Source organism: Protobothrops mucrosquamatus, unplaced genomic scaffold (assembly GCF_001527695.2).
Source record: "Protobothrops mucrosquamatus isolate PMUCROS unplaced genomic scaffold, P.Mucros_1.0 scaffold314, whole genome shotgun sequence".
NCBI lineage: Eukaryota > Metazoa > Chordata > Lepidosauria > Squamata > Viperidae > Protobothrops > Protobothrops mucrosquamatus.
The window spans coordinates 556,624-578,085 of record NW_015386654.1 but is presented as its reverse complement, the minus strand read 5'-3'; the positions used below and the strand labels follow the sequence as shown (position 1 = coordinate 578,085).

Sequence of the window (21,462 nt, the reverse complement as noted above, 5' to 3'; positions counted from 1 at the left end):
GAGTTGGCTGTGTTTTTTCTTAGACAAAGAAGGGATTGAGAGTTGAAGGAAAGGAGAAAAAAAAAACCCAACTTTCCGGCTGATGAAGCTGTTGTCTGGAGGCAATGATCCCAAATCTCAAGGCTTTATTCCAAGCTCCGACTGAGACGTGATATGTCATATGATTAGCATCTTTCATATTTACAAGAGAAGTATAGGCTGCCAGCCTTTAGAGAAAGGCGAGAGAAAGAAGGGGCATATGCTGAAATGGATTTAGCATTTGAAAGAGAGAAAAGAGATCGGATAAATACACTTAAACGAGGATTTAGTTTTACTCCTGTTGCGTTCTAATGGATTGTTGATTGAGATTTTAGGGAGCTGGAACAGGGGTGTCACCAGTAATTTAAAAGATGCTATTCAGCTCTTGACTATTTCTTCCACACTTTGTGTATTAATGGGTTTAGTGACAGCTTGAGCTAAAAGAAAACCTTTTTAAGAAATAACCAAAATATGATAGTGAAACTTGCTTTCACTTTTGAAATGTAGATAGCCTTCAAAGTTTAGAGTGCAATTTTCGTTTGGCTGAAGAGAACTTCAAAGTCTATTGGTAAGAGTTTTGCATCACATTTGAATAATTATCTTAATTCATGTGAGATTATGCAAATTGTCGTTATTTCAAAGAAAAAAATAGCTGACCTTTGCTTGCTATCTTCATGCTGTGAAATGAAAAGCAGAGAGAACACTGGCACCACCTAACGGACAATTTTTATTTTAGCTAGAATCTTAACTCTGCAAAAAACAAAATTTATATTTCTAAAATGCAATATTTTAAATTCCTAAATATTTTCCATACAATAACTGGAATAGCATTGTGATATGGTAACAGTAATATCTGGCTAAACAATGGAGGGTTAATTTCTTTTAGAAGATTAAATTCTTTCTATTCAAAACTATTAATTAAAATAACTTTTCTATCCAAAGCTGCTACATCTTATCACATATACATTAGATGCTTTGAAATGTGTACTTAATGTGATAGGACTTTTAACTTCAATACATTTTGATATTCAGTTTCTAAAATATAATTCAAACAAACAAAAAATGAGAATATATGTTCAACTGATCATGCAACTACAGCTTCTGTGCTGCTAGTTTTTGTAAAATGAATAAAACTGTATTTTATGTACCATTATTATCAAAAAATGTTATTACAAAGTCATGGGGGTTGTATAATATCATGATTTTTTAGGAGCGTGAGATAGGTTAATATTAGTTTCAGAATGCTTATTAAAATAACACTTTAATTTTATTGCCTCTTAAAAATCCCAAAGATGGCAGGTTTGATAAAGTGGATATTGCAGGATCAAAGTGAATATTGGTATTCAAAAACGTATGCTGTGATACATTTATTATTTTTTTAAAAAATATTTAATGTTTCAAAACAATTATAGAAGCTTAATAAATTATAGTTTATTTTAATAGTGACACTTTATTGGGGTCTTCTTCTGTGTTGCTCAGACACACACCTTGAATACCATGTCTTGTTCTGGCAGGACTCTTGAAAGATGGAATAAACATGAACAGAGATGTATAAATTAAGCCAGAAGTACAGAAATGTAAAGGACATATTATATTAAGTGTTCAGAAAAGAAAAGAGGAGATAGGATGGCACCGAAATATATGACAGGGTATTATATAAAAGGTGAAGCCATGAAATAGCGAATTTAAGTTACAAGAAGACAGATTACTGAAAATATTTACTAAAAGAAAATGAGGTTTAACAGTGAAACCAATTACCTGTAGAATTAGGTAGATATAATACCCATCCTTTGCATGTATTCTAATTTAGCTATAGCTATTTGTAAGAGCTTAGTTTGAATTCCTGCTTGAAACAGGGAGCTAGAATGGATAGATTAAAGAGTCACTTCTGGCACAGTGATACTAAATGATATAATTGTAAGAGAGAGAAAAAGCCAAGTATGGCTTTTCTTCACAATGATCTTACACAACTGATTGCAGAAAGTAGGTATCTATTGCAATAGCAAAAACTGTAATCCATTATTTATGAATACATTTGTATCCTATTCAAAAATCCATGAGAAATATTTTAAATACGAGTTTATTTAATGCCATAGTATTTATAGAGCAGTTCAAGAATTAAAACAACTGTGTATGAGGAAAAAGTTTGTGGTCATGAAATGTACAGTTCCTAGTAAGTTAGCTTTCATTAGAAATTACTTGTTATAAAGTTATTCATTATATTTAAACTTTTTTTTTAAAAAAACCCTTTAATTCATGTAACAGTATTACTGGTGGCACTTAAATATACCAAAACTGTAATTTAATTTTGATTTTCAAGATGAAATCATTGATATAATCCAGTATATTTATGCGTTTGTTTTTTGGGAAAGTGATTCATTTTTAGATTTTTTCTTTTTCATGATGGCTTCTTCTTCCATCTTTCTCTTGAAATAAGATTTAACAATATCATTCAGTTGCTGCTCACATTGGTTAGCATGTTGTAATCCATTTTTTCTCCCTATAAATAGCAGAATAGTATATTTATATATTATATATAATTAAACTTTAATCACATTGACTTATGTACAAGGAGCCATATGATAATTCTGCTTGATATAGTACAACTTTAAAGAGAGATAATTTAAAGTTGTAAAGCAGAGGTCCCCAACCCCCGGGCTGTGCAAGTGGTGGGCGAGTGTGCACATGCATAGCTCCATTCGTGCAAGTAAAGGGTGTGTGTGCCCACTGATCGCACAAATGGAGTTGCATGCACCCCTGCTGCTTGCACAGAACCATCCCCCCCCGCCAGTCCACCAAGCCAGAAAGGTTGGAGACCGCTGTTGTGAAGGTGTCACCTTGAACAGAGAGAGCTTTGGTCAAATCTCTGGTGGATAAAAAAACTTGAAGGAGATTTTAGCCCAGCCATTCTCTCATCAGACTACGCCCACAAATTACTATTGTAAAAGTAATATTGGGGTGTTCCCCCCCTTTCTTGCATTTCAAAGAACAGGCAGACTCTAAGTACAATGAATGAATAGGTGAGTGATTTATATTTTAAAATATTTTACTTTACCTGTGCAATGCTGAATAACACTTCCCCATAATTTGTTCTTTCTCAAACAGTTTAGATTTCCTACTATCAATAAATGTCTCTTTCCTCTAGTCAGAGCCACATTCACTCTCTTTTCTGAATCTATGAAGCCAACTTGTCTCGTCCTTACACAAGATAAAACAATTATTTCTTTCTCTGCTCCCTGAAAAGCATCTACTGTAGACACCTGGACAGTCTTTATTTGGGCAGTGTCCATGTGTATAGCACCAAACAAGTTACGGATCTGCAAAGAGAAACAGAGGAAATCCCTGACGTTCTTTGTAAAAGATTGAATAAAATAAAATAAAATAATGGGTAATGATATATGTTCTTAAAATATCTACCATTGGAGCAGGTTGAATAAAAAAAGGATTCATAAAACACAATATCAATGGAAATTTTTTATGGTTATGCGAGAAACAGTATATTCAAAATTGAGGCAAGCCATCCCATAAACTTTTGGTTTTTAATTTATAGTGTATTTTAAACAGAATCATCTCTGATAAATTCCTAATTAGTTTAAAGCATAATGAAGCTGAGGGTCTTGGTTTGAACAAGATCAAATTAATGATATTCCCCCCCCCCCCCAAATAATACTGCATTGGAATTGTTTTGGTGACTAAAACATACCTTGCTCATTTGGGATTTGTAGAGAGTTATTACCCCAATCATAGAGCCATCTACTCCGCTGGCAATCAGAGATTGTATTAATTTGACAATGAAAAATGATTCTGCCATATTGTAGAAACTGTTGTCTGCCTCGATCTAGAAAACAGATTTTGAGTTATATAATGAAAAAAGTCAGTGATATGATAATTAATTTGTTTGGTAGAATAATGAAATGTAGTACTATTAATTTAAGACTGTTTATCAAGTTACATTTATCATATGGCTGCCGCTGGAGTGCTCAGTCAAATGAGACTGAGAGAAGTACACGCTCAAGGAAGTTCATTTGCACGAATTAACTATTTTAGCCATGAATGTATGAAATGGAGAAGAGCCGCGGGTATGTTATGCCTAGGATACAATTACTTCATGGATATCTCTTCTATCATTTCTGTCCTAAACAATTTGGTTTACAAAAGAACACGAAAACTACAAGTTCTTAAATCTAAACCATTATCGTCAATTAATGCAATACTTACCTGTTCTGATCCATTAACTTTATAAAAACACAGTGTTGGTAGCCAGTCCAAGAGAGGACTTCGATCTGTTTCAGAAATTCCATTCAACATAATTCCTTCATAAAATAGCTCATTGGTTATAGCAGCAATAACAGGGTGACAACGATACTGTGTTCTAAGTAATATAGGTGCATATCCCTGTGATTATAGCAAGCAGAAAAAGAAAGAGAGCAAAAATAACTGAAAGCACTGTTAAATAACTAATGTTATAAATTATATAATGTAGGAAAATAACAGGCAGAGCTGGGAGGGGGTGGAGTTAAACACATCACCACTTTAGAGTCCTTGCATTGCTCCCTCCCTTGAATTCTTTTGACCCTTATCTAGTACAAATTAGTGCTGTTGACCAGTTTTGTGTATAGGCTTGAATAAATCTATGTTGCAACTTGAAGAATGACATATAATCTCTTATTGTATAAGAATACAATAAAAGATTATGCCTTGTGCCTGACATATAATCTCTTATTGTATAATAATACAATATTGAGATTTCTTTTTATGCCAGGCTTTTTGTTGTAAGTAATATGTGCAACAATATAAGGATAATAGGACAAGATAGTTATTAACATATACACTGGGAAAATATTTAAGCCTTTTTGTGCTATGGGACAAGTAATGTAATTTTTTAAAAAAAATGTAAATCCAATCATTCAAAATGCTTAGGAATTTAGCAAAGACAGATTTCAGACAATTGTGTCATTACAGAAAAGAATTCACAGAAGTGGTTGTAAGAAACAGTCCTTTTATTTTACACTGATTATTTCAGAAAATATGTAAATTCGTTATAAAATCCTTGCTGCCACAAACTGAATATTAATTCATAGTTTTGGGGCTGCCATGCTATTATCACACTTTGTATGAAATAAATAAGATTATTAGCCTAACTCTATATAACTGATACTGGTGAAAAATATACTTATCTTCTGGTTTATAAAATGTTTCAGTATACAAAGAATTATAAACCTTTTATCCATAGCTATGGAGAACTGAGATAATTGTTTTGTGCACTCAGAATGCTAAATCTACCTGCAAACTTGAAATGTGGATTGTTGTTCTTTATGATGTTTAAACTGTTCTTTTTTTCAACAAAGAAGCAAGATAATTTGGTCACATATCTTTATGTTGTTTTTCTAAATATATTTACATACTATCTTTTTATTTATAATTTGTGAATATTTTCCTTGAAGCAACTATCTTATCAGATTATTAATTAGCAACATTTAGAATGTATTTGTATTTTTTCTATTTTAATAAATTGCAAAACCCACTCTTTGAGAAAAGAAACATAATAGTTTCATCTTATCTACAGATGTGACCAAATATGCCAAGTCTACAGAATATCTTACATTACAGATCTAAAAAAGGAATGTTATTTGATAAAAACATTTTCAAAAATTAAAGAAGCACAAGTATTTGTGAAAATGGTACACTGGCATTTTTTATTCAACGCAGATACTGAAGTTGATCTTGCCAGATTCAGAAATCTTCAAAATATGATATATTCTGTGATTTTTAGAAACATTCTAATAGGAGCGTTTATTTTAACTGTTGTCACTAATTCTTCGTGGAAGAACTTTTAGAGAAGATAGTTATCCAGTCCTTATGATAATCTTCCTTATGAATGCCTGTTCATGATGGACATCTGATCTGTCACTCACATGTATTCCATACTGAAATATCTACTGAGTATGTACTAAATATTTTCATAAAACAGAACATATAACATTAAGAAAGCAACATTTTGTTGGATAAGATTTTGACTCACTTTCTAGGCTCTAAATATTTTTAAAATTAAAAAAAATCAAGTATATCTCTCTAGATATTAGAAGTACACACCATCAAACAGAGCCGATCAAACAGAGTTTGTTCCAATCCACTGTCATGTGCACTTTCAGACCCTTGAATGGTAGGTGGCAGCTGCTTAGGATCTCCAACCAGAATCAGCTTTTCACATTCAAAACTATAAATAGAAATATATTTTTGGACACCACATATTATATTTAAAAATTGGAAAACTTTCTTTCAGTAAAAGCCAATCATATATCATATAAACCAGTGGTTCTCAACCTTTTTAATGCCGCGACCCCAACCGGTCGTAAGTTGAGGACTAAACCGGTCGCAAGTCGAGGACTAAACAGGTTGTAAGTCGAGGACTAAACAGGTCGTAAGTCGAGGACTACCCAACTGGTCGTAAGTCGAGGACTTTCCCTTCCCGGGAGCGCCGCACATGCGTGGTTCCGCCCCCTGTGCCGGCCGAGGCGTAGCTGGCAAGCGGCAGAGACAGAGCAGGCCGACCACCAGCTGGCCCAGCCCAAGGGAGGTAAGGCACCCGCTGGAAAAGGGGAAAAAATGGCGGACAAAAAAAATGGCGGACAAAAAAATGGTGGACAGCCTTGCTTGGCGACCCCCATGAAATGGTCGATCGACCCCAAATGGGGTCCTGACCCACAGGTTGAGAACCACTGATATAAACCATAGCGTTGGACAAAAAAAGTCTAAAGACAAAATAGACAGATAGCTCCAGCTGCCTGACCAGCTTCCTAGTAAACCGTAACTGATAATACAGAGCTGAAACTATGCTTTATGTCTGTTCATTTGCTATACAGTTTAAACTTGTATTAGGCTTCAGACTTTTGTGCTAAAAACAATTATCTTTAAATTTCTTTCACAACACCAAGTTCAAGAAAACTTGGAGCATGGTATGAAACTGTTAATACAGAAGCCCAAATAAAAATATATTAAAATATTACTGGTCTTTCAACAGAATGTATAATCGTCACTAATTGTTTACTTGTTCTCAATAAGCCTGGCAAAGCAAATACATACTGTAACTTTTGTATTATTTATAGCATTTCCCTCTTTAAATTGGCTTTCATTATGAGCTTAGCTCTAATGCCTGGCCAGCATTTATTCTCTCTTAATTCGTTGGATAAAATTAAGTTGTAGAAAAAAAAATGTTTCTTGAAACTGACCCAATGCAAAGTGTCTATGTTATATTACACTTTTAACAACTACATACTGAACTTTGGGATGCATAAAGGGCTAATCTACCTTAATCAGATGTTTCTGGATTTGCCTGACCTAGCAGCTAAAAGCAAACTGATTCAACAAGAATCTTATGAAAAAAATGCTTCCAGTTTCTTGAAGATAAATGCTATCTTGCTGAGACCCAATTCTGGAATTATAAGAGTTTCTCACCTTCCCCTATATTGGCTGTTTTCACCATACTTGGAAGATTTATTTTGCTATTTCAGCTTTAGTTTTCTAAATAATATATTGCATTTAAAACTTTGTAAATAATGGAGATCAGCTTCACACAGCTATTCTTGCTGTCAGCTAAGCCATCACAATTTCACACTCCATTTTGAGAATTTAGTTAGAAGGTGGTCATTGAGTTGTTGCAATAATCAGAATTATATTAGTTGGTTATAAAATGTTTTCTTGCTTACATTTTAAAGCAACTTACATACATCATAAGTTAAAACAATCAGTACACTGAATTTAATTACTGGTAGTCCTCCACTTCTGATCATAACTAAGCCTGCAATTACATCCCTAAATCATGGTGATTGTTATCATTATGGGACCGCACCCAATTTTGAGACCTTTTCTACAGTCATTAAGTGAATCACCATGGTCATTAAGCAAATATGGAGGTCATTAAGTGAATGTGATGGTTCTTAAGTGAAATCCATTGTCTGGATTTTGCTAGGTTCCTGCAGAACAATTGTACATTGTGGTCATGTGACCATGGGATACTGCAAACAGCCCTAAATTCAGAGTGGTTGCCGAGTGCCCAAAATATGATCATGTGACTATGGGGGGGGGGCTGTCCATTGAAATGTTGAATCTGGATTATATGTAGTCCTGGGGAAGTCTGTTGTAAGTTTGAATGATCGTTAAATGACTGGTTAAAAGTCAAGGAGTCTAATAACAAAGTAAAATGATGCCATACCTTGCAATAGGGAACAGAGAGGATGGTTCTGTCATTTGACTACACTCATCTAGAATCACTATAGGAAACTTAAGACTTTTCATGCAAGGAAATGAGCAGGCAGCACAAGTAGATCCCACTACCCTCACCTGTATCAACAGAGGAAAAATAAAGCAATCTGTATACCCATATAAATAAGGAACCACAAATTGTACAATCAAAATTCAATTTCTTTATTTGGCATTTGAATGCATTTATACTCAGAAATGGTACTACCAATAAAAAAAATCAAATTTATAATGAACAAATATGACTCCATGATGCTGGTTCTATTACCCCTATGCCTGAAGTTTACTTTAAAAAAATAATAAAACATGCAAAGATTAAAAATGCAAGTCAGTTCATTTCAGTTTATTCATGTGACGCCATGTTTGCTAACTGATTTCAATAAAAACAATTGATTACAAGGGTGAAGGTTTGTTCTCCGAGCTTGTGGGTTGGTTTCCGAACATTTTGTTACCAGACTGGGTAACATCTTCAGCAGCGTTTAGGGATATCGGTGTCAGTGCTCTTCTATTTATAAGGGCTTTTCAGGTGTGAGTGTGTCAGGTGAGTCTCTTGACAACTGATTACTTTATAGCCCAGTCTCTTTCATAGTTATAATAAATGCTCAACTTAAGGGGCAGTAGTTCAGTCATTCTGCTGGATATGAGTTTGTTCAGATTTCAGGCAATAATAACTACACAAAGAATTTGTCATTTGACAAACTCATTGCAAATGTATTTGAAATATATTTAAATAAATGTTGATCCCTTTATTTTTAAATTATCATAGTCGTTATACTGTATGACTTTACAAACTGACATGTTCATGTGTACATCAGAGGCTATAACACTGACCTATCTTTGACTGTAAAAAGAATATCTGAGGAGCCCCCTCCCCAACATCCAACTCATAGGTTAAAACAGGGATTCCCAACTCCCAGACTGTTGCCCACTGCCGGGCCTTGAGCCATTCGGAACCAGGCCGTGGAAGTGGTGGGCAAGCATGCGTGTACCCCCACTTGTGTGAGCAGCAGGTGAGCACGCGCACGCTTGCCCACTGCTCCCGCAGAACCATCCCCTCTCCCCCCCGTCAGTCTGAAAACCAGAAAGGTTGGGGAACCCTGAATTAAAAGACATTCAGTTTTAGTGGAGATCCTTGCCCAGGGGTAGGCAACCTTGGCTCTTTTATGACTCGTGGACTTCAACTCCCAGAATTCCTGATTCAGCACAGTTGACTCAGGAATTCTGGGAGTTGAAGTCCACGAGTCATAAAAGAGCCAAGGTTGTCTACCCCTGCCTTTGCCTCATTAGTCTGTTAACCTGAACAGCTACTGTATTTCTTAAACATTCACTTTTACAGTAATTTGCTTCACATTAAAAAAAAAAAGAACACTAAATGCAGTTTCCAAATTCAGCACAGATGGTCCTCGACTTCCAACCATTCGTTTAGTGACTATTTGAAGTTATGACAGTGTTGAAAAAAAGTGGTTTATTAGAATTTGCATTTATGACCATCACAGTATCCCTGCGGTCACGTGAGCATACTTTGTGTGTTTGACAACTAGCATGTATTTATGATGGCTGCAGTATCCCGGTGTTATGTGATCCCCATTTGGAACCCCCCTAGTCAACTGTCAACAAGCAAAATCAATGGGGTCAGCCAGATTTGTTTATTCACTATGTGACTCGCTTAATGACTGTGACAAAAAAGTTGTAAAAATTGGGCATGACTCACTTAACAACCAGATAGCTTAGCAAGGTGAATTGTGGCCTTAAATCAAGAAGTATATGCGTTAAGAAAAACTGTTTACTTGAAATGAACATTATTTTACCTAATAATATAATTGAAATAAGACAGCATTATATGTATTTAACTTCCAGAGCGGCTTCTTATTAATACTGGCAGAAAGAAAATTGGCTTGTCATAATAAAATAATAAAACATTATAATGTATATAATAAAATATAATAAAACATATTATATTCAAATAATTCTATTTTTTGCCTGTAATTTTCATAATTCCCAAAGAAGTTCATCATAATACCTCTCCAGATTATTTATTTGTAGTACCATTGAGTTGGATCTACTGAGTCTATAGTTCCAACATTAACATTCCTACAAGTATTTGCTAATGATGTTTACGCCACAAATTTACTAATGAAGGATTTCTCCATAATTATATTCCATTTCACTATCAATGCACAACTGGGGCAAGAGTCCAAAAAGGAAATGCTAACAGCTCCCTCACTTTCTTAATAACTGAATATATGCTTTTTCACTCAGGAATTTACAGTTCCAACCTGTCTTTTTAAATAAGATTTAATTGTATTCTTACTGTTCCATTGGCTTTAGGCTAGATGACTTTGCTATTGATTTTTTAAATTATTTTTGTATGCCACATTCTATTACTTAACCAGAGCCTCTAAAGATAATTTTAAAAAATCTATGCTACCTATTGGCACATGCAAATACACTTCATCATTACCTTTCTCAGGGAAGCTTTATTGGTGCCCAGTTTATGTTGTTCAATAGTCTTCTTCACATACATTTTTTCCACTGGGTTTAAATCCTCCTTCATCAAGGCAAGTAATTCTTTCAGCTGTTCATTTTCAGATCCTGAGCCAGCATGCAAGCTTTAACATATTGCATAATTGTAGGGAATAATACTGAATGGAACAGTTTGTTTATGAAAAGATGCCTCTGCACAAAAGACTGCTGCTTCTACTTTAGGTAGAAGCTGAAATCTAAGAGAAGATCCCAGTTACCATGCCACAAAAGGTAGCATTAGCATATTGTTTATGGAATAAAGAAGGGATTATCTGTCTGAATGAGCCTTGTGTAAAAAATTATATTTACATCCAAATAATAAATTATAAGCAGTAACCTACATTAGAACTTACTTGTTTATATATGAGTGCATTCAAACATTTTGTACAGATGGTAGCCAGCAAGAATTTTTTTACTTATTAGATTTATTGGGCTATCTCAAATACGATTCTAAGCAACTCATATATTTGTTTTAAAATGAACATTTTACACCAGTTTCTTCCAGAGTAACTTATAGAAATCAAAACCAATTTTAAAAAATAATTTTAAAATGATCGAACAGCAGAATGCAGTTAACAATAAAACCATAAAAAAATTCATATGACTTTAAAAGATCTGAAAAAATAAAATGCAATACAATGATATAGAACAGTGATGGCAAACCTTTTAGAGACTAAGTGCCCAAACTGCAACCCAAAACGCACTTATTCATCGTTGAGTGCCGGGTAAGTGTGGCCCATTGGCTGGGCGTGGCCAATTGGGTGGGCGTGGCCCATTCGGTGGGCATGACTGCAGTGGTAACGGCAGACTGGATGGAACTAAAAAGTTCAATCAATCAATTCCAACTTTGCAAGAATTTTTGTTTCCCGCAAGAAGTTGAAATTGATTGAACCTTTTTTTTTTTTTTTGCACATGGCAGCGGAGGCCTAAAGCGAAAAGGTTTTATAAAACCCAGCTGAAGTCCTAGGACCGGGGCGACGACGCGCATGCCCACAGAGAAGGCTCTGAGTGCCGCCTCTGGCACCTGTGCCATAGGTTCGCCACCACTGATATAGAAGTACTCAAAACCTCAACCTCATTAAGAATCCATTTCAAGTACTTATTCTATAATTTATGTCCCATACTTTCTAATACTTAAAATGGCTTACATCCTTTAATAAAAGCTACTGTCAGAATGCCCAGTGCTCACTTATCCCGTGCTGCCTTTGGAGGATAGGGAGTAATGGTAAATGAATCTAGAAAAAGATGTTTATGATGAAATCAATAAAATAATTATTCTAATTGTATAAGTTGCTAAAAATTATTTTGAATTTCCACCTAGCTTCCTGTAGTTTGAAAACAACTATGACAGCTGTTTATATGGTTCTCTATGCTTGTACCTCTATACAAACTCCAGCTTGATCAAAGGCTTCTAGTACAGTGGCTCCCAACCTTTTGGGCACCAGGGACCGGTTCCGTGGAGATTTTTCCACGGATCGGAGGGGTGTGGTTTCATATACTGCCTGCATCCTGCGGATGGGGCTTTGCTTGTTTGCGCAGCCTTGTTTTTGGTATACCGCGGTCCAGTGCTTGTCCACAGACCGGAGGTTGAGAATCCCTGTTCTAGTAGATCCAAATGCAACTCTTGGACCTGGTTAAAGATTTTAAGCAAGTTACCTGTAAGGAAGTATTGGCTTTGCAATTTTTTTAATGCTTCCCACTCTAATGAAGTCTTCAAATCCAATGTCTAGTAGGCTGAAATAAACAATAATTCATTATTTTAAATCTCTTAAAAAAGAAATTTTGATTCTTTCATTTATATTTTGTCATGGTCATTAAATTGCATCGCTTTACAAATTGAAATATTCATGTGCAAATCTGAAGTGTTAATTACTGGCAATTACCTGAACTAGTCCCTGCTGTTTTCTTGGCAAGATTTTGGAAGTAGTTTACCATTGCCTCCTTCCTGAGAGAGAATGACCTGCCAAGGTCTCCCAGCTGGCTTTGTGCCTGAGGCAGGACTCATGGTCTCCCAGTTTCTAGCCTGATGCCTTAACCACTACACCAAATGTGTCAAGAGAGCGAAGGGACATATCTAAACAGTTTTTCTCCATTTGAGTAGTGAGTCTTTCCACTGAATGCTTCAGGGACAAAGAGATATTAATGCTCCTTTTAGTCTGCAAAAGGACTATGAATTGGAGGAATTTGGGTAGAAACTTGCTACATTAATCATTTTGACACTCTGTGGCAGGGTTAAATAGTTAGGAGAGGAGACTAAGAAAAAACGGTCTTGAGGCAGAGTTTGGTTCAAGTTTCAATAGATCTTCATAGAATTGCAAGTTTCCAAAGAAACTCCAGTAACATTCTTTTCATTTTTCAGTTTTCTAAATTGATTCTTATCAGCTATAAGCTTTTAAAATGTTTTCTAATCTTAGATTAAACTAGTATTTACGAGTGTGAAAGTTTGATTAGAAAGTGCTTTTAGAGTTCACCAAAATAGCATTTTAGGGTTCCTACCCAAAAGAATAACAAAAAGCTGCATTTGATTAGTTTTCAAAAATAAAGAATACATCAAGATTAATTATATGCACATACAGTATTATTGTAAAAAACATCTTTTATGGAAACAATTTGAGCATAAATGATTTCTAAATTACTTACCTCAACAGTATTCTGTCTACAGCAACATTGGTGGAAGAAGAAACCAATACTTTCCATGGCACTGACTGTTTGCCATTAACTGCTTCATTGATTTCAAATATTTGTACCAGGAATAAAATAACAATAGCCAGCAATAAGCTTTTTCCAGATCCAAATACACCTACATGTTGAGTTTAATAAATTAAGTACATTAGAATAAACATATTGTGTATTGTTCTTTTGAACAGGTATTTTCTTCGAAATTGGGCTGAGCAGTAAGGAGGTTAAAGAAATCAGACATTCATCATGAGAAACATTCTTAGCTGTGCATACAGTGATTGCATCAAATCAGCTGAAATGTAATATTGGAATTAGAGTGGAAAGCCCACTAATGCTATGATTGCAATATAGGTAGTCCTTGACTTATGGCTGTAATTAAGCCTGGAATTTATGCTAGAATAGTGAGAAGAATCAGATAATATTCTCTCCTAATTTGGTATATGTAGAACTTACCTTTCCATTTAACCTGCATGTCAGTGGATATTAAAGTAGTTTGCACAAAAAACCTATTCAGTATAAGACCTCCTAAATAAACCTAAGTAATTCCTACTTTCCTCCTCATTGCACACTTCTACATATCCTAAATATGGTCATGGCAAAATCCTAACCTTCCAGAGTAGATTTGGTGGGGTACATGGGAAGCTGCAATGTGGAATATAAATCTAGTATTGTACATAGTTCAAAAGTTTGAATATAAATGGTTGATAGTAGTAAAAAAAAAAATCTAAATTAAAATCCTGAAAAAAATGTTTAGAGAAGGAAGACAAAATTGAAGATAGTTCATTAAAATATGGACTGAATATAGGACTGGAGAAGCCAAAAAATGAAGCCTTTGTAAAATAATTTACCATGTATTATTGTTATTGGAAAAGTCGGATGCTTCCCTGTTTCTGTGTTAATTTCTTGAGATGTCATCATGGCACCGATCTGCATCATTGCTGTGGCCTGATCTTTATTTAGCTGAAAAGCTTGAATAATTTTATCAGCAAGATTTATAACTATTTCTGGGCTGAACACTTCAGATTTTATTGCATTTGTATTTAGTGCTGGTGGTTTAAACTTTTGTTTCCTTTCTTTGGTTTTTGGAAAGAATTCTTTGAAACCCCTAAAATATAAGAAAAGAGAAGATTTAACCTATTTAGAACTTAGCACTAGAATGAAAATATATTTCCAGTCAAGTAATTCAAATGTATTTGTATTAATGAATGTACAAATCTGTTTCTGTTTTTAAAAGACAGTATCACTACTTACTTTGTAAGTAGATGCTGCATGATTGGCAAAGTGATCAAATTGACATTTTCCTGTATATTTCTCAAATTTGTAAGTTCAGTGCTAGCATTACACACGAACAAGGCATGAACAATCACTAAGAAAGAAAATATAATAAGAAATAGATATTTAGAGATGAACTTGACTAAAAAAAACCATTTGAATCTTGTCCAAAAATACAAGACACTATACATGCCAATATCAATTGTAACAATAATTTTTAAGGTAAAATAATAGGCATGGGGAGATACATTCTAATTTGTATCAAGACTTGTGGATTAGTTAGGGCAGGGGTAGGCAACCTTGGCTCTTTTATGACTCGTGGACTTCAACTCCCAGAATTCCTGAGCCAGCCATTCTGGCTCAGGAATTCTGAGAGTTGGAGTCCACGAGTCATAAAAGAGCCAAGGTTGCCTACCCCTGAGTTAGGGAGTATTGTATTTCCTTGGTCTCAAAGCAACATTTTCCAGAAATGACATGTCTCTAAAAAATTCCCATTTCTGTGTTCCCTGCAACTGAAGAGGTTTTTTTAAATTATTATTATGATTATCTAATTTTTTTCTGTTTAACAAGGATATATTTGGATTTTTCCCCCCCATCTCTTCACATACCACGTACATTTTTCTATAAGAAGAGCAGGTAGTTGTGTTTCAGTTCAATGCATTCCCTGTACTCTAGCTCTGCTTTCCCACTAATTCTTTCAAAGTGTACCTATTATGTCTTGGATTTAATCAAAGTTGTGCAAATATTTAACTTTCTCAAACTGACCATGAATTAAGATAAATTTCAAGCAAACATATTTCAGTTGCAGGAAAATATCCTGTGGATAAGTAAAATATTTTGACTATTTAGATTTTCCTACTTATCAAATGCCCTGAACTGGGTTTCCCACTGTCCTTTAAAAGCTGATCTGATTCAATGATAATTTTTCCAGTAAAAGCTGTTGGAATTCCGTTTTATGGCATATTAAACAGTCATATTTTGAATAATCTGTTCTAAAACCTTACAGGGAAAAAAACCTTTAGCAGAAACTTACTATTTGAGCACCAATTTGATGGGCTATAACCATTGAGAGGTTCCAACTCCACTTCATTATTAGAGGATGGTCCAAAGAAAACACTATATGCAATGAAAGTGTCCAAGGGTTCAAAGGTCAAAGTCTTGGAAACAACCCAAAGATCATCTGTCAATATAGTACATACATTTGCATAAGTTACACCAAGCAATCAATTTTGCAATTAAGTAAAGCTACAATTGAAACTTTGAAAAAAAAAGTTTTTTTCCTTTTTTATTTCCTATGTCTTCTTGCTGAAAAAACAAAAACACTGAGATTTTTCCTTCTCTTAATCAGGAATGCATTGAGTAAATATCTATTTTCACATTAAATAATTTCATATTCTTAAGGGCACTATTTGAAAAACTATTCTGAGAGGCATTTTAAATTTTATCATCTACATCATTTAATTGTTTATGAACAGAAAAAAAGTCATTCATAACTGTTTTACTATATAAGCTAAAAATTAAATAAAATATAAGAATATTTATTTGCATAACTATAATTTAAATTTCTAAGGTCACCTTTTTGAGGATTTTAAACAATTTGGAAAGATGTGTGCAACACTATTCATGCTGTACACTGAACCAGCCAGAGCTTCCAAGTGATCTTCAAAAGTAGCCCCATAGAGAACATATTCAATAGTCCATACACGAGGTGATTAAGGCAGAATGACTGTAAGAAAGATTTCCTAGTCTGGGAAAGGTGCAAATGATGCATATGATAAATCCATGCAAAAACTTTCCTGGCCACAGCTGCCATCTGCTTTTTGAGCTACAAGTCTAGGAAAAATTCCAAACTATATACCAGTTCTGTCTATGAAAGCGCAATCCATCCAGAACTAAAATTAGAAAATCCTCAGTCAGATAGTTCATGGACCCATTGCTAATGTCTGGCTTAATCCTATTCCTCCCCATCCAGACCCCAACAGAATCAGGCACTGGGACAAAACCTCAACAATATCATTTGATCAGTTAGGGCAGGGGTAGGCAACCTTGGCTCTTTTATGAGCCAGCATGTAATATAAAATTATGTTGTAACATAATGTAATATAACAAAATGTAACATAAATTTTCTTTTGTCTCAGAGATTTTCAAAGTTACCAACCTTTGCTGTATGTAGATGAATGCTCCTTCCGGTTCAGTTTAAGAAATAATTTGCTCTTAGAATCACAGTTAAAGCTAGCCTTTGCAATATTACATTTCTTCATCTTACTAAATTGTTTTCTTTGAGTATCAAACATTTTCCTGCAAAAATGAAATATAAGAACCCTGTAATTTATATATTGCTTTTAGGAACAAATACTAAAATAATTTCTCATGAAATGAAAAACATAAAACTGGGGACACAAAGTTTAATATTAATCAAAATAATGAATAAACTCTTCATTAGTAGCAATATTAATATCAGTAACAGATATTGATTGAAAGTGCTAAATCTGGCGGCGGGGGGGGGGGGAATAACATGACCAAAGAACTGCTTAGTCTGTTTGAAATTAATTTATAATATTGGGATCATTACTACTATTTTTTACTTTAAATACTTTTTATTAACTCTTCCTAAAGGAAACTTAAGTAATGTAGACACTATCTTCATTATTCATTAGCATCACTTCTTTTCAGTTATAAACTACTATTCAAGTGTATCTAACATTTCAACATACCTTATTAAAAGTTGGCATTCTTCATAGATAGAAATTCTTTGACATCTAAGATAAGTTCCAATACTCTTTATATCATTAAGTTTAATACAAGGTTTACTCTCCATCTGTATAGGTTTTACATCTTCAACCCACTTAAAAAAATCACATCGATCTGCTTTAGCAGCATCACAAGCATAGAAAAGACGTCCCTGAAACAAAATGCAAGCCATATTAATCCATCGAACAGACAACCTGACTAGTTTTCAAGAGAGAGAGAGAGAAAGGGAGGGAGAGAGAGAGAGAAAGAAAGGGATAGAGAACAAAAAAAGCTTAACTTTATTGGTCAAGTGACTTTTGGGATAGTATAACAAATCTCTCAAAAGATACTGATTCAATTAACTTGGTTTTGAGTTATATGGCTTTTTGGCTGCAGTACAAAGTTGTAACTAAGTGAAGATAGTCCTTGACTTACAACAGTTCATTTAGTGACTATTCAAAGTTACGACAGCACTGAAAAAAGTGACTTGTGACCATTTTTCACAGTTACAACTTTTGCAGCATCCTCATGGTCATGTGATCAAAATTCAGATGCTTGGCAACTGGTTCATATTTATGAGGGTTGCTGTGATCAACTGTGTGTCCCGGGGTCATGTGATCAACTTTTATGGCTTTTCGACAAGCAAAGTCAATGGGAAAGCCAGATTCACTTAACAACTATGTTACTAACTTAAGAACTGCAGTGATTCATTTAACAATTGTGACAAGAAAAGTCATAAAATAGGGCAAAACTCACTTAAAAATGTCTCACTTAACAACAGAAATGTTGGGCTCAATTGTGGTCGTATGTCGATGATTACCTGTATAATATCAGATTATTGAGCCAATATATGGTATTTATTAAAACAAACTTATTTTCCCCGCTACTAAATTTGTTTAGTGACTCCCTTCCCTTCATACTGGTACTAGCAAATGCAGGTTAAAAAATGATATTCACTGAAAAAATTGCACAGGGACAAAACTTCTCAACAGTCATTATTACACTTACGAAAACAAAGATAGGAATCATATCCCTGGCTACTCAATTTCAGAAATACGTTCTGATGAAAGGAAAGCCATTCCCCTTTCCCTCAGTATGCACAGAACTGAGCTGTTTCAGCAGCTTACTGTTAAAATACTCAAAATATTTACTAATTTCCATATTTTTCAGCTACTATAAATATTCTGATAAAAGTGTATAATTATTTTATTCCCCAAATACAAGCCAAATTTGCAATTTCAAAAAAATGTGTACATCTATGCAATTCATATCCTTGTGCCATTAATATCTATCCTAGTAAACCATGGTTAAAAAAAATCCGATAATGTGTTTTAACCAGCCTTTAACAACATACCTTATTTCGACCTTCTTTTCTAACCATAACAAGCTTTGTTGCTATTTTGTGGCTGCAGAGAGGCGCAGAATTCTCTTGTTGCCCTTCTTTCACTGATGTATAGAAAGATATATCCACCTTCCCAAGAGCTTTATGTAGATTTTTTGATAGTTCAAATAATAATATGTTTAAATGTTCTTTAAACACAAATAGGGAATATGAGATGTTTTACAATTAGAAAGTGGAAAAAACATGCATTTTAATATAGCTCATTTCATATCAAGTAATATTAAATTGCTTGAGTCACTTAGCCAACTTTTCCAGTTTAATAATGTCTCTAGGTAAGGGAAAAATTAAATTAAAAACTTTAAAACTAAGGATTTCTTAATTTCACTGTCATTCAGAAAAAAAAGATGAGGTAAATCTTGGGGAAATAATCAATAACTCTGTCAAGTATTTTAGTGCTAAATATGGGCTACCATATACAACTGCTAGTTTTCCTTCATTGACCTACGATGCCAATGAAAGGAAATGAAAGGTACTAATAGACTTTGAAAGTAAGAGCCAAGGAGAGAATTAGTATGTAATTTTTCTTTTGCAAACGATAATAACTATAATAATCTTGTATAAGGCAGAAAGTCAAATGGCTAGAAATCCTACTGGTCCTGTAAAATTTGACTTCTTGAGAAGTCTAATCAAAAATCTTGACTGCAAAGCATTTTTAGAACCATTTATTAATTCTGAGTACCTGTATTAAAATGAAAAGTTGGACCATACCTATCAATGCAGTAGTAAAAACTTTCTTATAATGTGCTGGAGACTGAAATTCAACTGGTATGCATTGTTGTCTTTTAGGTACATTAGTGTTCTTTACCATATCTGCCCTAGGGAAATACAGCTCAGAAGTGTCCTGTAAAACAAAATAAGCAAATTCCTATTTCCTTTTTTCTAATCTCATATACATATAAGTTACCTACTGTATATTTAAGACCACTGAATATATATTTATTAAGACTATGACTATTCTTCCAGTTTTTATGAACAAATATCTTACCTGGGTCTTATGAACAAATATATCATAGATATATTTGAGTACTAAATTGTAATCTTAAATAATGTGGAAATATCCTGTCTCCAGAATGTATACTGTAATGTATAATTTTGGAACCTGACTTTGTTGAGTTTCATAAAAATCACCTTAAGGACTTAAAACAATGACTGAAGATGCCGGCTTGTTGTGCTGTTTGCAACTACAGGGCCCCAGTTTAGTCTAATTAAGAGATTATGGTTAATTAGATTCCTCATTTTAGCAGTTTGCAGCAAAAGGAGTCATGGTTTCACGAATGAGTAAAAACCGTACATATCTTCATTTTATAAGCTATGATTGTGAGATTATCAAATTTAAATATTTTGAAACCTGTTAACACAGTATTCTTGAAAACGTTAAAAAAACCTGTAAGAGAAAACATTAGGCACATACAAAACTAATCTGCATTTACACATGGTGGACAATATTTAACTGCATTTCTTAACATTGGGAACAATTACATACCTTGCTATCTCTGGTTATATTGGGGAAATTCAGGTGACCTAACTCACTTAGAACTTCCTCAGTGGAAAAGTGTTGATTTAAGTGCAGGAAAAGTTTCTTTCTTTCTGAAACAGAATCTTGACTGATAAAGTTTTGCTGCTGTTTACAAAGCATGCTTTTTATTGTCTCCAGATGCTCAGAGTCCAGAGGGCTTTTATAGATGACATTACTCTGATTCTCTCTTCTGTATGCTAATGACATTCCTAAAAAACTCTCAGCTTTGATATCAGAAGCCATGGCAACTTCGTTGCTATTTTGAGATCTCAAATCACAACCAGTTGTATTGTGGTATTTCTGCCATTTGCTTTGTTCCTTTTGTTCAGACACATTAGGCAATGCACTCTGTATGGCTATCTTGTCTCGTACTCCTATGTACTTTTCACCCACAAAAATTTTACACATCCTGTCCTTAGGCTCTAGCATTTCTGACATGTCATATGTATTGACTACTGAGAAATCACAATGATGGTGAATCTGTTTACAGATTTTTGCACTGGAATAAAGTTGGGAATCAGGAAGTAGATTATCTACAAGTCCAGGAACAATTGGAGTTTGTGTACCAAGAGCAGGTAAAAGGATAGACATATCTTTTTCTGGATATGTGGACTCTCCCATTCCTATAAAACAGGGTACAGTATGCGGACACTTGAAAACAAAATTCTATTGATAATATAGTGAAACATTAATATTAGTATTATTTTTTGGAATGGACTGCCTTTCTCTAAATATTTTCAGTAGCAAAAACTTCAACTGCAATCATTACTAATACAGCACAATATATTTCTTACTGGAAGGTTATAATAAAACTACACTAATAATTTTGTTAAAGAAAAGGATCTTAAAACTTTGTTTACACACTCTTGAAAATTTGGAATTGCTATATTTTTCAAAAACTAATACAGTTAAAGTTTTAAAGTGCAGGAGAAAGTTTCATAAGAGTAAAGAATAAAAGTGTGTCTTTCTGTTATTTGAGAGTCAAACTGAGTTCCTAGTTACTTTTATTAAAATAGCTATACACAGTGGTGGGATTCAAATATGTGAACAACCAGTTCTTTGT

The 21,462-nt window shown here is 34.1% G+C and overlaps 1 protein-coding gene across 1 annotated transcript in view; it reads right to left on the bottom strand.

The window, feature by feature from the left end:
- Positions 1-2,278: 2,278 nt before the first annotated feature.
- The window catches only part of ZGRF1 (zinc finger GRF-type containing 1), a 34,714-nt gene continuing 15,530 nt past the window's right edge, over positions 2,279-21,462 (bottom strand). The window contains exons 11-27 of the mRNA XM_029283989.1: positions 20,367-21,022; positions 19,592-19,724; positions 18,836-19,011; positions 17,466-17,653; positions 16,910-17,049; positions 15,785-15,931; positions 14,731-14,845; positions 14,328-14,584; positions 13,441-13,600; positions 12,457-12,534; positions 10,739-10,886; positions 8,231-8,358; positions 6,112-6,235; positions 4,237-4,413; positions 3,722-3,856; positions 3,074-3,335; positions 2,279-2,518 (exon numbers count right to left, since the gene is read on the bottom strand). Of these exons, the coding sequence (XP_029139822.1) occupies positions 2,367-2,518; positions 3,074-3,335; positions 3,722-3,856; positions 4,237-4,413; positions 6,112-6,235; positions 8,231-8,358; positions 10,739-10,886; positions 12,457-12,534; positions 13,441-13,600; positions 14,328-14,584; positions 14,731-14,845; positions 15,785-15,931; positions 16,910-17,049; positions 17,466-17,653; positions 18,836-19,011; positions 19,592-19,724; positions 20,367-21,022 (3,176 nt within the window). The 3' untranslated portion in view covers positions 2,279-2,366. The remainder of the gene's footprint in view (positions 2,519-3,073; positions 3,336-3,721; positions 3,857-4,236; positions 4,414-6,111; positions 6,236-8,230; positions 8,359-10,738; positions 10,887-12,456; positions 12,535-13,440; positions 13,601-14,327; positions 14,585-14,730; positions 14,846-15,784; positions 15,932-16,909; positions 17,050-17,465; positions 17,654-18,835; positions 19,012-19,591; positions 19,725-20,366; positions 21,023-21,462) is intronic.